Raw genomic sequence first — 13501 nt, forward strand, 5'->3', positions numbered from 1 at the left:
CCCCCCGACTCCACCATCGTACCTGGCGGTGGATAAAGCTACTCCCTTCACTCGCAAAGATCCTTCACTCTGCATCGGAGAAGAAAAACAAAACTACCTCTGTTCTACAGTGAAACTCCCACCCACTCGAATATGTTGCACCAAAAACATTAACAATCATTCACTGTTCAGATCCCTCGGTGGCGAGAGACGTGTGCCACTTGTCTTAGTACTGAAAATAAATGTCTCAACAGGTTTGTTTAAGTCTGCTGCAAAAGCTGTTAAAGTTGAGAGTAACTGCCAAAAAAAACCCTGATAACTCAACTGAACTGATCACCTGTGGTTATAAGAGTAGAAATATTTCACTGCTCACTTTCTCAGGAGAAGAAAACATTCGGATGGAAAGGACTCCTGGATCATGAACTGGGTTCTGTTCATGGTGTTTTCAATAGTCCTGATGTTCCTGCTGAAGAAAGGTTTTCCCCTCTAGCTAACGGTGAATAATAGCAGATGGTAAAATCTTTTAAAGAAAAGTAAGACTGTTGAAAGGGCGAGTTATGAATAYTGAATATGAGCTGAAAGTGTTGCASAAAGCCCAAACCTGCTGTGGATTTAAAATAGACGTGAGACGGACCACGCTGAAAGCTCTGACACAGGGAACAAAAAGAAAATACATTTTTTTCTGTGATAAAAGGGGGAGAAAAGCTCCAACGGCTGTATCTGCTTTCCCTGTTGTCGATCCTGATRAACAATATCCTCTCTGCCTTCACTCCGAGTCGGGTGATCCCGCTGTTGCCATGGCGACATGCATGTATTTTCCATCCAGAAAAGGCTGCGATCGATTCCCTCTATCTTTAACACACAGGGACACTCGAAYGCAAYGTTACAGAGAGTGGCTGGATGTGAYRAAGGTCGRKGTTTAAACACTCCTTTGTTTCAGGGTTCTTAAGAGCACAGCACAGAACCACATCGTTTGCAAATAGAGACAGAATCCTGAGTCCAGTGAACTGGACCCCCTCTACCCCTGGCTGCACCACCAAGTTCTGTCCATAAACATGAACCAAACCTCACACTGTTTCTATAGGGACAGAGTGACCAATAGCAACAGAGCCCCAGTCCCATCCTCAMAGAGCCCCCCSACAGTGTACCTCAGGGAACACAGTCACCTAATATGTTAGGCTTTTTTCTTAAAGGGATCCATGATTATCTGTAACATTAGACTTTATTTAATAAACATTTATTTTAGCTGTAAAATAAAGACTGTAAAAATACTGTAGGCTGTTTAGTTTTTATCATTTGTAAAAATATATTTTAACAATGACTGAGTCATTTTATTTACACACAAAGCATTCTGGGTAAAAGTTGATGTGGATAGGTCCTCGGTGTGAGCGAGCTATATCCACCCTGAAGGTTAATCTTGGACAATATCTGATGATCGACTCTTTTAAATGAAACCAGAGAGCGTTGACAGAGAGGAGAAGGTAGAAATGACTCAGCCTGTAACTGAAAATATAGATGGAGGACAACAGAGCTGCTTCATGGAAGAAGAACCTCAGCTTAGCCTGTTAGCTTTAGCGTTAGCGCAGATGCTATATTGCCTTATATGTATTAGCTCAGCGCTAGCTCATCAAACAAGCTAAACTGAGGTCCTCCATCTATATATTCAGTTACAGGCTGAGTCATTTTTGTGTTCCCCTCTCTATCATGTGGATGGAGGATCTCAGTGACGAGAGGAGAATGTGTAGCGCTGAGCTAATATATATGGTGATAGCATCGGGGCTAATGTCAAAGCTAACAGGCTAAGCTGAGGTTCTTCTTCCATGAAGCAGCTCTGTTGTCCTCCATCYATATTTTCAGTTACAGGCTGAGTCATTTCTACCTTCTCCTCTCTGTCAACGCTCTCTGGTTTCATTTAAAAGAGTCGATCATCAGATATTGTCCAAGATTAACCTTCAGGGTGGATATAGCTCACTAGCAGCCTCGCACCGAGGACCTATCCACGTCATCATTTACCCAGAATACTTTGTGTGTAAATAAAATGGCTCCGTCCATGTAATTTATTTTTAAACTTCTAGTTTAAAAATGATAAAGCTAAACAGACTACAGTATTTTTAATCTTTATTTTACAGTTAAAATATATGTTTATTAAATAAAGTCTAATGTTACAACTAATCATGGATCCCTTTAAAGAAAACATTACCTGCTGCCTTTAATGCTAACRTTTTTTTAAAGGAACCTTTTATTGAAAGAGAATTCACAGGTGATAATACAACAGTACAGTAAACACACAGCTTCCTTGATTTTTTTTCTCCCTTTTAACCTCTTTCCCTTCTTTTATTCCTCCCATAACCCCCCCAACCAAAGGACAGAGATTGCCAATGCACATTCATATCTAGACAATGTGGAATAACAAGTATCTGAGGTAAATAATTGACCATAGAAATGCAATAAGAACCTTTTTCTTTAAAAAACGAGCAAACAACAAAACAAAACAAAAAAATATAATTAAATAATAATAAAAATGGGTGGAGGGAGCTCTGTTTTTACAATCAGAGTTTACAGTATAAGACTCAGTGGAGGACCCCAGGTTCTCTCGAACAGGTCCAGGGAGCCATTAATGAATTWAAGCTTCTCCAGTCTGATGGACAGTCACAGCTCCTTCTAATGCCAGAGTTATAAACTGAGATGGTCTTGCATTAAAAAATAACAAAGTTGCATCTGTTTTAGTCAAACCTTAAAACTAATGTTTTGTGATAGAAATGTGCCTCTCATTGAGCCTCTGCTACTATTGCACCAAAGCTTTAGTCAGTATCTGTAAAATTAGAGTTTAATTAAAGACTGAGTTACAGCCGTTCTTGTGTTTTCTAACATTGAATTAGGTTTTCTCTGAAAGTTAAGCAACCAATAATATCCAATGATTACTATCTTTTGTTTGACATTTTTCCAGTGGTTCATAACATATTTAGCTAACAGGCAGATCTAAAACACACTCGTGGTCGATTAAAGAGGAACAATGAGGCAGAAGTTAGAAAGATAACAAAATTTAGTCCACGTTAGATTTGCACTGAAATCTGTCCTCCAGCTGAAAATCTGTTTACAGCAGAATTTTACTGCAGTTCAAAAAAATCTCTGTTTATAAAGACAAAAGAGTTTTTTGTTCAGTCGGCAAACAACAGTAGCAGCAGGGACTGGAATGTGATGAAGTCATTTTGATAGGATGGCTGAAAAAGCAAAAAGACATAAGGAGATGCTTTCTGTGAGCCAGATGTTGTGAAAAGATTAACTGAGACACGTTCGGCAGCCAACCTCATTAGCTTATTAAAGTTTCAGTCAGCACTTTGGTAAACTGATGGAAAGTGCCCATCTGCCTCTTCCACAGGTGGAGAACTGGTGTCCTCGCCTGCCCTGGAGGATGAAACTCCTGAACGATGAAAAAGACCTGAGTGGACAGGTGAGAAACTGAAAGCACGCCTTTCAGACAACTGAGATGTTTTTATAAAAACAGGTTGAATATTTACAATAGTAAGTGTTACGTTGCATTTCGCGTGTCACTGTTGTGTTTTCAGGAGATTGAATGTAATATTTGCGTAAAGTTTTGTGTTTCTGTACCAACCCTTATCAGTGATGGGAATAAAAACAGATGTCAGAGTCCGTTCCCTCAGTTTAGATTGTTTGCTTTTGAATGTCATTCTGTTTAATAACAGGCAGCAGGTCCAACAGATGGACAAATTCTCAKAGAGGTAGGGGACACCTTGGCCAGGTCTTCAGTCCAACACGGACACAGAGACAGACAACCAACCGTCCATTAGGGTTGGGCAATATTGGCAAAAAAATTCATCACGATTAATTGTGATATTTAGCCGATAACGATTAATTTGACGATGAATCCCCTGGAGTCCATTATGTCCTAGTCACATGACCAATTTAGTGGGAAAGATTTGCTCTTCATAAAAATCTGTTCCAAATTATGTCAAAATTACAGACTTCGGGCTATACATCAAATTTTAAATTGTGTTGATAGATAAATAAATTACAGAAGTTTTTTTAATGTTTGTCATATTTGAAGCGAAGAGGAGCATCGAGCGGACTGACTGGGGAAATCTCCACTCTGTCTGCCTGGTGGCATTAATTGTATTAATCGTGAAGTGCCAAAAAATAATCGATAATTGTTTTTCTGACGATTAATTGCACACGATAGGATTATGCCCAACCCTACYGTCCATACTCACTCACACCTGTTTAGAGTCCTCTCTGTGTGTGTTTTCAGAAAAGGGTTCACTGTCCTCTGGGTTTGGGATGGCTTTTGCCTCCAGTGGAGAACTTTAAGGATCTCTGCGTTTTGTTCACAGTAAGAGAAGACTGGAGCGTTATGCTGCGTTCACACCGAACGCGATTTCAGCATCAAAATTGCGTCCAACGCTTCAAGTTGGACGCTTGTGCACTGAGCACTTGTAGATCCTCCTCTGCCGGTCTCTGTTTAATGGTGGATGAAATAAAGGAAGTGGCTTTGCTTTATTTACTGAGAGCAAAAGAACGTYGCGCTCACCAGATAATTAATTCATATTTAATTCACCAGATAAGCCTGAGCCTGGTTCTGCTGGAGGTTTCTTCCTGATTAGCAGGGAGTTTTTCCTCTACAGTGTACACAGTTTGCTCAGGATGGGAGACTGTGATGAAGTGATTCAATGCAGCCTGCTGGTTTCTTCTATAGATTGTTCTTTTTATGTACAGTGCCCTGAGACAACGTATGTTGTGACTTGGCGCTATATAAATAAACTGGAACTTGAACTAGATAATTCAGAGACGTTCTGAGTTCCCGGAGCTGCGAGCTGATCTGACTCACTTTCAGAACTATTTTTTGTCCCGAGTCCAGTTTGACGAGCTGCTGACCCGCATTGGTGCGGATATCTCCTGCCAGGACACCGACTACAGGCACTTGATTTAGCTAGAGAGCTCCTGTCCATCTGTCTCAGTTTAGTGGACATCATTCAGAAAACCATCCGGTCAGAAAATGTGTCATTACGTCACACAGTGGAGTCTCTCTGATTGGTTGACCCTCTGCATCGAGCTACAAAAGTTCAGATTTTCCAACTCCAGCTTTCGACGTGCTTGACGTGTGAATCGCTCAAATCAGACGTTCTGCAGCACTTCCCGACACTGCTTGACGCACGTCCACCATAGACTTTGCATGTAAACCTGAAGCTGAAATCGTGTTTGGTGTGAACGCAGCATTAGACAGACGGATTTATTTATGCAGCTCCTGCAGGATTGTGGACTCTGTGCTGGTCTSTCATAAAGAGGGAACTGATCTGCAACACAAAGCTATCRGTTTACCATTTTGTTGAACCATTTTAAGAAAAGGCCTTTAGAGACACAGAGAGGAGTTCAGTTCTCCAGGAGAAACTCAGAGTAGAGYTGCKGCTCCACACCCAGAGGAACCAGCTGAGGTGGTTCATCTGGTAAGGAGGACMCCTGGACGCCTCCCTAGGACMRTGTGCTGGYCATGTCCAACTGGAAGGAGACCCCAGGGAAGACCCAGTACATGTTGAAGATAGAGTTCTCTGTACTTCCCTGATCAGAGAAGTAGACATTCCAGCCTTGTTTTAATAAAAACCAGTCATTCTACAAGCTGGACGAGCTCTTTGGAAAGTAATTCTGRAGAATTTTTTTTCTTGTATTACTTTAAACAAAAGTACAAACTCAGTTGACCTCTGGTTTTATTTTGACACGACACCTGGTAGGTTCCATGTGTCTCTTCAGTTAAGACAGCATTTTTATTTATTTATTTATTTATTTATTTTTACTGAATTCGAAGGTGTTTTTTTTATTTTGTATTTGTTCAGCTGACATTGCTTATGTCACGGATTATGATTTTTCTTCGAATTCTTTCCAAGTATTTCACCTTTATTCTCATCGTTCTTTTAATTTACCTTTTGGAACAACATTTACAGAAGACATAGATGTCTGATGTATATGTAAAACCCCTGTTAATACCTATTGATGTTACTGAATATTAGAGAATATTGAACGTTGTTGACTGACTGAAGTCTGTTTTTGGTGCTGGTCAGTGTTACCAGATAAATGACATTTACTGTATTTATACAATAGTTTTAAGGTCTACACAATATATGATCAATTATGTTAAAAAAACAAATATATGATCATTTTGGTATTTCTATGCACCAAATAAAACCTTGGACCAGTCAGACCTGGCTGGCCAGGTGCCAGGTACCTGCAACATGAACATAATCGCACAGAAGTTCTGAATGGTAAGGCTARTGAGGCTAAATAACAATCCCTTTCTTTAGTGTAGATTTCCATTTTCTCTCTGATTCTGGGCAGCATTTACTGTACATCCTGTTGTATTTTAAAACAGCCTGAGAGCAAACAGACTCATCTTTAAGATCTCCAGTATCGRTGCTCCACACTCCTCCCCTCCTTTCTCTTCTTCCTCCCTCTTCCCTCTGATGTGAATGAATCAATATTAAGCACTCTTCATCTCGTCCTCCGGATGGATCAACAACACACAGCTCTCTGCAGCAGAGAGGCGGGCTTCAGAGGTTTTTAATTTGGGGTCCAGATTTTAATTGGCTCCGTCTGTGAAAGTTGATTTCCTGTCGCGGTGAGGGATGTTAATGCTTCGCAGCAGCCTTGTTTCAGCCACCTTAGCAACTGGTAATGGCTCTGTGGTTTCTGCTTTCCTCTCTCCATCTTCCTCTCGTTGGCTCCATCTGATTCACAGCTCCTTATCCTTTCAGGCATTTTTATTTATTTATTTTTTACTTTACAGTCATTGGGTTTCACCGTATCTGAAATCCATCCTGTGCCTCTGAGTGGCAGCAAACTGAGGTTKTATTTCCACATTTCAAATGTGAGGTTCAGTTAAGGTTTGTCCACACAGGAGCAGATTAATCCAATTTGTAGTTTGCACCAACAGTTAGATATCCTGTCAGCTCCAATACATCCTTGTTGATTTTCTTGTTTTTGTCTTCTTAATTTATTTACAACTTCCCTTTAAAGCATCTAATTGATGTTTTTGTATCATTCTTTAACAACCAAATCACTAATGTGTTTCCTGCATGCCAGTCTTTTATCTCCRAATGCTGTATTTGTTGTTTCTGTCAGTATTGATAGGCATCAGTACCTTTTATTAACTGTAAATATTTCCAATACGTCAAAGTGACAGTCAAGTTTATTTTTTATTTTATTTTTTTTAGCTCTGTGTTGCACAAATAGGAACAGCAATCGACAAGTTCAACACATTCAAGCAGGGGCGTCCAGTCTCGGTCCTCAAGAGCTGCCATCCTACATGTTTTAGTTGCTTCCCTGCTTGTAGCTCTGTTGAAACCTGACAAGCATGTTAAAGCAGAGAAACATCTGAAACATGTAGGAATGATAAAACACCACTGCATTGATGTGCTGGGTTTTTTTTTAATTACTTGATCCATTTATAGCCCAGGTCTGTTTTAAGATGGGACATTCCATGTGTTTGGTCCTGAACAAGACCCCAATTGGTTACATTCAACTGTTTTTTGTCWAAATCTGAAACAGAAATAATAAGTTTAACCAAAATAATCAAAGTTTCCATAACTTCTACCACTAAAACAGAAAATCCTAAAGCTTTAGCACTAGAAAAAACATTTTAGCTTGACTTAGTTCCACAAGTGAAACATTTTTTAACTGGTTGATGCTACAAATAAAAACATTGCCTCTTTAGTATGGATGTTATTGTTGGATCAGTAAAACCAATGGTGGGCAGCACTAATCTCAAAATTAGTTCCAGTAGCCCTAAAACACTAACTCAAATATTTAGGTCCCCTAATTCTAAAGCACTAAAATAACCCAGTCAACCCATGAACATTCTTCAACAAACAACATGAGTCACATGTTGTTTGTTGCTCTCTGAAGACTTATCATTGACATTCCACAGCTGTGTTTGGGTTCATTTATTGTCAATATATTATCATAGTGGATAAGTGACACATATGAGCAAAATGTGTGACAGTTTTCACCCTCAGCTGTTAACATTAATGTTGATCAATAACATTTATAGACCTCAGTTAGTGCTTCTAAATTTAGCCTATAAATTTAGCAAGTGCTAATCCACTAATAAATTTTAAAATATAAAAAGTCCTAAAGCACTAATCAGGAAATTAGTTCCCCTATTAGTGCTTTACTGCTTTAGGGGAATTGTGGTCACCACTGAGTCAAACCAATCACTAAGAAATGTCAGATGTCAAGTTTGTTTTATTTGACAGAAGTTGTGTGAACTGTGTGTGTGCAGGCTGAGATCCGGACCAGCTTCGAGGGGCTTTACCGCTCGATGTCACAGCGGGAGGAGTTTCGCTGGATGATGCTGAGGATCAAACGCATGGCCGAGCCGTGGGTCAGCGCCATCCGCTCCCTGGCTGCCAAGCAGAACCTGACCAAGCGGCGGAGGAAGAAGGTGAGCTGTGTTAGATTAAGGTTTGCTTTGATCGTAGCGGTTAATCAAACACCCCGTGCTGTCGGGTCAGTCCTCACACACTTCTTCACACATGTCCTACTTCTGCCGGAAAAAGAAGCCCAGATAGGAAAGACCCGACGTGGATGTTTCATTGTGTCCCGAGCTGGTGACTGCCCCCAGCTCTGAATTATGTACTCCAGTTTTTCCAGTGGCCTTGTGTAAAATTCACATCATAAATCAATGATAAAAGCTGTCCTCTTTATACAAAGAAGAAACCTCAAATGTCCCTGCATCTTCTGTCCTGTTTTTAGTTTCCTATTTACAGTTTCTAGCTTTTGCTAGTTTTTTTTTTTTTTTTTGGTGTTTTAATGAAACAAAGGTTTTATTTCTCCTGTTCCTTATTTAATGCGAGCTCTTTCTTTGAGCTGCTAATCTCTCTTGGATATTAATCCGCATATATTAATCCTTGATGAGTAAGCTCTGGCGCAGAGCCCGGCTCTCARCCATGAAAACAAACACTGGTCGCTTCAAACATTTTGCACAAAGCTGGGTTTTACTTCCTGGTTGGGCTGTAGAACTCTGCRTTTCCTTTCAGCACCTCTTACCTCCATGGGTTTTGTTTTTTTACACTGTGTGGGTGGTTTACCACAACCTGTATAGGAAAAACTGAAAACACCTAACCCTCAATCTTAAATGTAGAAAACCTCTYTTCTTCTCTGGATTGTACATAATCATGCCAGAAGATAAAGTTTAGATTAAACCCAGAGATGTTTTAGTATTGCTCATTTTTTAAACTAAGGTTGACCGAAAAGCGATTTCAGTTACAGTCTACTAGATTTTRGGACAAAAAGTAGCRATATTTTGTAGTTTGGTARTTTATTGATGGATATTGGTACCTAYTCTTACTTGTACTACCACTTATTGAAAGCTCACTATAGATACTGTTTAAAGCATGAAGTTCTAAAAGGTTATATTTTATGTCTATTCAGTTGAATAGGTGAGGTGTGAAAGTAGGCAGTTTACAGTATGTATATATAATGTATTTTTTTAAATGGTAGCATAATAATTTGGTCAACTTCCTCTTCAGTTTGTTGGTGTCGTGCTGAAATAAGTACCCCGGTCATGAAATGGACGACGATTGCTGGAAGAGCTTTAACAAAGTRTAGTTAAGTGTAACAACAGTTACCTGCCTTATATTGTGTTTATGCTCTAGTCTATTAAATATTACAAAACAAAAACTGGTGTAATTATTTAGCATATGTTGTCTACTTTAATATATTCAGGCTTAATCAATGGTGCACAGAGAAAATTGGTAAACCAAATGTGCTAACCAATCAAAGTCTACCTCTAATTATAATTCACATTCAGTTTGAATTTTGAATCAACTCTTGACGTCAGTCTGTTGGGTGGAAGTTTTTTCCTGTCTCACAATTTGATTCAATTATGAATAAAATGCAATTTAAAAACAAAACAAACCCCTAATACTTATGTTTTATGGTAATATTGAAAGTTAAAGGCTTATTTTTACACAAATAAACCTTCAATTATAATTTCCCATACTCAACATACGACAATTAGGGCCACACAGCAAGATTTTTTTTATTACAAGATTAAAGTCATAATATTAAAATTTTAATCTCGTAATAAAAATGAATAAAAATTTTGTAGTGTGGTCCTAATACTTTGTCATATGAATAAATGTTACACAATGACATGTTGAAAAGGCCTATTAATCACAGACTGCAGACCAACATTAATGCAATGATGCTAACTTCATGTTGAAAACTATTTGTTAAAGCTAGCACGATTAGCTTGGATGCTAACTGAATGTTGCGACATAGCTAAGCTAAAAATAATTAGCATGTCTTCTAACTTTATGTTGAACATTAATTCTCAGTGTTCTCTGCTTTTCCCTCTTCCATCAGATCCTGGTCCACTTGGGCCTTCTCACCAAGGAGTCGGGCTTCAAGATCGCAGAGAATGCCTTCAGCGGCGGCCCGTTGGGGGAGTTGGTCCAGTGGAGCGACCTCATCACCACCCTGTACCTCCTGGGCCATGATGTTCGCATCTCTGCTTCGCTGGCTGAGCTCAAAGAGTCGGTTTAGTTTTTACATCTCGTAGAGCTGACTGATCTTTGTGAAAGTTTGCTGCATTTGTTAATCAGAAGTTAATGTTTACCTGCAAACCTTCGCTCCACAGGATCATGCGCAAGGTGATGGGGAACAAATCCAGCTGCCCCACCCAGGGCGATAAGATTGTGGAGCTCATCTACATTGACATYGTGGGCCTCACCCAGTTTAAGAAGACTCTGGGGCCTTCCTGGGTCCACTACCAGTAAGTTGGTTTGTTGAATTTTCACCAAACAGTCAATTCAGTTATTTATTCTKTTAAATGATGTGATCTGTCTTGCCAGCTTCAGTTTAGCAGCTTCTCTTCATGAGCGCATGCCGTTGGGATGACGTTTGTCTGGCAGTCGTTAGAACAAAGACTCCATTTTCCGTTCATATAAAACTCAACATCCCGTGGATTGTCTGCTGTTCACGTCACTGACCGGTTCTGTTCTCACTCCAAACGCTCTGTCAGGGCTGCATATTAGTCCGTCTGGGTTATGTTTAAAAAAAAAAAAACCTCCCATCAGCTCATCCTGACAGGAACAGAGGTGGAACAAGAAGTCTGCGGCCATTAATGGCTTGTTTCCTGCAGCTTGTCACCAGCTTTTGTTTGTCTGAGATAAAAACACCTTAAGCTGCATCTGCCAGCTTTGTGCCCCGAGGAAATAAGTTTCTCCTCAGGCGTCGTGGAATATTTTTTTCCTGCTGTTACACAATCATGTCACCGTACATTTAACTGAAGGGATCTGTTGTCTGTTACCTTTGGGATTTATATGTTTGACTTTGTGGCCTCAAAATCCCATAATCCCTTTGCCTTTAGCTAAACAAAACAAGCTACTTCTGCATATTTAGGCTCTTAGGAATCAAACAACGTAGTTACTGCTGCCCTTTCTCAATTTATTTATTTATTTATTTATTTTAGGAAAATGTCTTATTTGAGATCTTAAAAAAATTGTATTTTTTTAAAGAAAGAATTATTTGCCCTTGAAGTTGGAGCCCCATAGAAATTAATATAGCTCACATATCCTGAAGTAAAAAAAAAGGGTTTTCCTTAATTTATAAAAATAAAATTTTAATCAAACTTAAATTTGAAATGAGTGCAGCAAAATAAACAATTTTAAAAGGTATAAGAGYATAATACCTACCATATCAGGTGCAGAATATTGGTCCCAGAAAGTCATACAGTGYTTTGTACAGATAAATAATTACAGATTATCATGTTCTCAACACAGGGGTGGGCATGAAAGAAAATATTTAAGAACCACTACTTTATGCCAACTTAATTAAGCTTAAAGATGCAGTAAGGAATGAATGAGTGAATATAATAGTACAGTGGTGCATGATGAAAATCGATTAGCCTGAAAATCTGCATATCACTCAGAGCTGAACAGAAATCCAAAACAAAATGGGTCAAAATCAGAATTGGCATGTTAGAGCCTGACCAAAAACACATCAGGAATCTGAATCTGCCAAGAAAGCAGTGATCTGTGCATCTCTAATAAACCCATTCAAATGTTTTTCCCACAGGTGTATGCTACGGGTGCTGGATTCCTTTGGAACGGAACCAGAGTTCAACCACGCCCACTACGCCCAGTCCAAGGGCCACAAGACTCCGTGGGGGAAGTGGAACCTCAACCCACAGCAGTTCAACACCATGTTCCGTAAGTCCARTCAACAAAAACGYGAACGAGCAGAAGCACTAATGAAATGCAGCTGAAGTGTTTTGGCTTMTTTTTCTGGCTTGTGAACGTGAAGTTTCTGTTCTGCAAAACAACCAGCTCTAATGGGACATCATCAGGCAGATTAGTGAGTGGTCGAACATTCGGCAYTCCTCTCTGCGGTGATCATGAACCAAGGGCTGAAATCGGCCACAGTTCCTGAGGCAGATGAGTAACAGAGCATGGCGTGAGGAGTAAAGCAAGCGAGCCCCCCTGGGATTTATGACCTTTTCCCCGCAGCTAAGAGAAAGTGAAATGTTACCTCCGCTGCTGCTGTTTGTGAGGTGAGGCCCGGAGCTGTGCAGAATGCCACGGTGCCTGAATGAGCCCTTTGTCGGCCGAAGAGGGTACGCCTTTCTCATAAAACACTGGGGCTTTTGCCCAAAATCTAGCCGGGAGTCATCGGGTTAGATGATATCGCAGGTGGAACAAGTGTGTGGCGGTTTGGCTGAGTGTTCAAACCACAGGGTGGCATCAATCCCAGGCATAAAAAAGAGATGTTTTCTCCCCTCTTCTGCTTTACGCTGCACAGGATCTCACTGTACAGCTAAAAATGAGCATGTGACCTAATCACCACTTTAGCTCAAAAATATGAGAACTGAGGTAATGTTGCTATTAAACAGTCAGGTTTTTGTTTTTAATCGGTGGCTTTACTAACTTTAAATGTTCTAATAAMCTTATCTAGATCTGCAGTCAGAATTTCAGATGAAGTAATGAACAAATCAAGTGTCAGTAAAATGATTTATTCTTGGTTTGGATTGGTCCATTTGTTTCYATTAGGTGTTGCTCCATCAATTATTGGTGGAGGGATCAGGGTCAGTGTTYAGTAAGACGAGACGGGGCTAAACTGACCTCATGAATCAATGCCAGCGTTTGGATTGAGACGTATGGTTTCTTTTCGCTGGTCAGTTTTGGTTTCTGTGTCCATTAATGTTCATTTCTACACCAAAGTTTGAGCTCAATAGAAAAGTTGTTAGGTTTTTCTGAAGGTTTGGAATTCAAGTCCTGTCCAGCCTGATTCCTAAAACACTTCATCAGCCTTGAAACAATTTTGTCACAAAGGTGTTTAAGATACGTCTGCTCTGGGAAATAAACTAGACCGTGATCATATATTTCTGTTGCTGATTCTTGTGCAGATTTTAAACATGTAATAATTATTGTGTAAGAGTGAGCTTAAGGTGAATCAAGCTTTTCCCACATCTCTCATACACAAGGTTATGAGGAAACTTTTACCAAGGTATTTCTCA

At 39.7% G+C, this 13501-nt stretch overlaps 1 protein-coding gene across 1 annotated transcript in view; it reads left to right on the top strand.

The window, feature by feature from the left end:
* The window catches only part of LOC106519129 (alpha-1,6-mannosylglycoprotein 6-beta-N-acetylglucosaminyltransferase A), a gene marked incomplete at its 3' end in the record, with an annotated part of 61472 nt that overhangs the window by 30311 nt on the left and 17660 nt on the right, over positions 1-13501 (top strand). Inside the window, 5 exon segments of the mRNA XM_014010671.1 lie at positions 3359-3430; positions 8264-8425; positions 10351-10520; positions 10625-10759; positions 12064-12197. Coding sequence (XP_013866125.1) covers positions 3359-3430; positions 8264-8425; positions 10351-10520; positions 10625-10759; positions 12064-12197 — 673 coding nt within the window.

The sequence above is a fragment of the Austrofundulus limnaeus genome, unplaced genomic scaffold (assembly GCF_001266775.1).
Source record: "Austrofundulus limnaeus strain Quisiro unplaced genomic scaffold, Austrofundulus_limnaeus-1.0 Scaffold72, whole genome shotgun sequence".
Classification (NCBI taxonomy): Eukaryota; Metazoa; Chordata; class Actinopteri; order Cyprinodontiformes; family Rivulidae; genus Austrofundulus; species Austrofundulus limnaeus.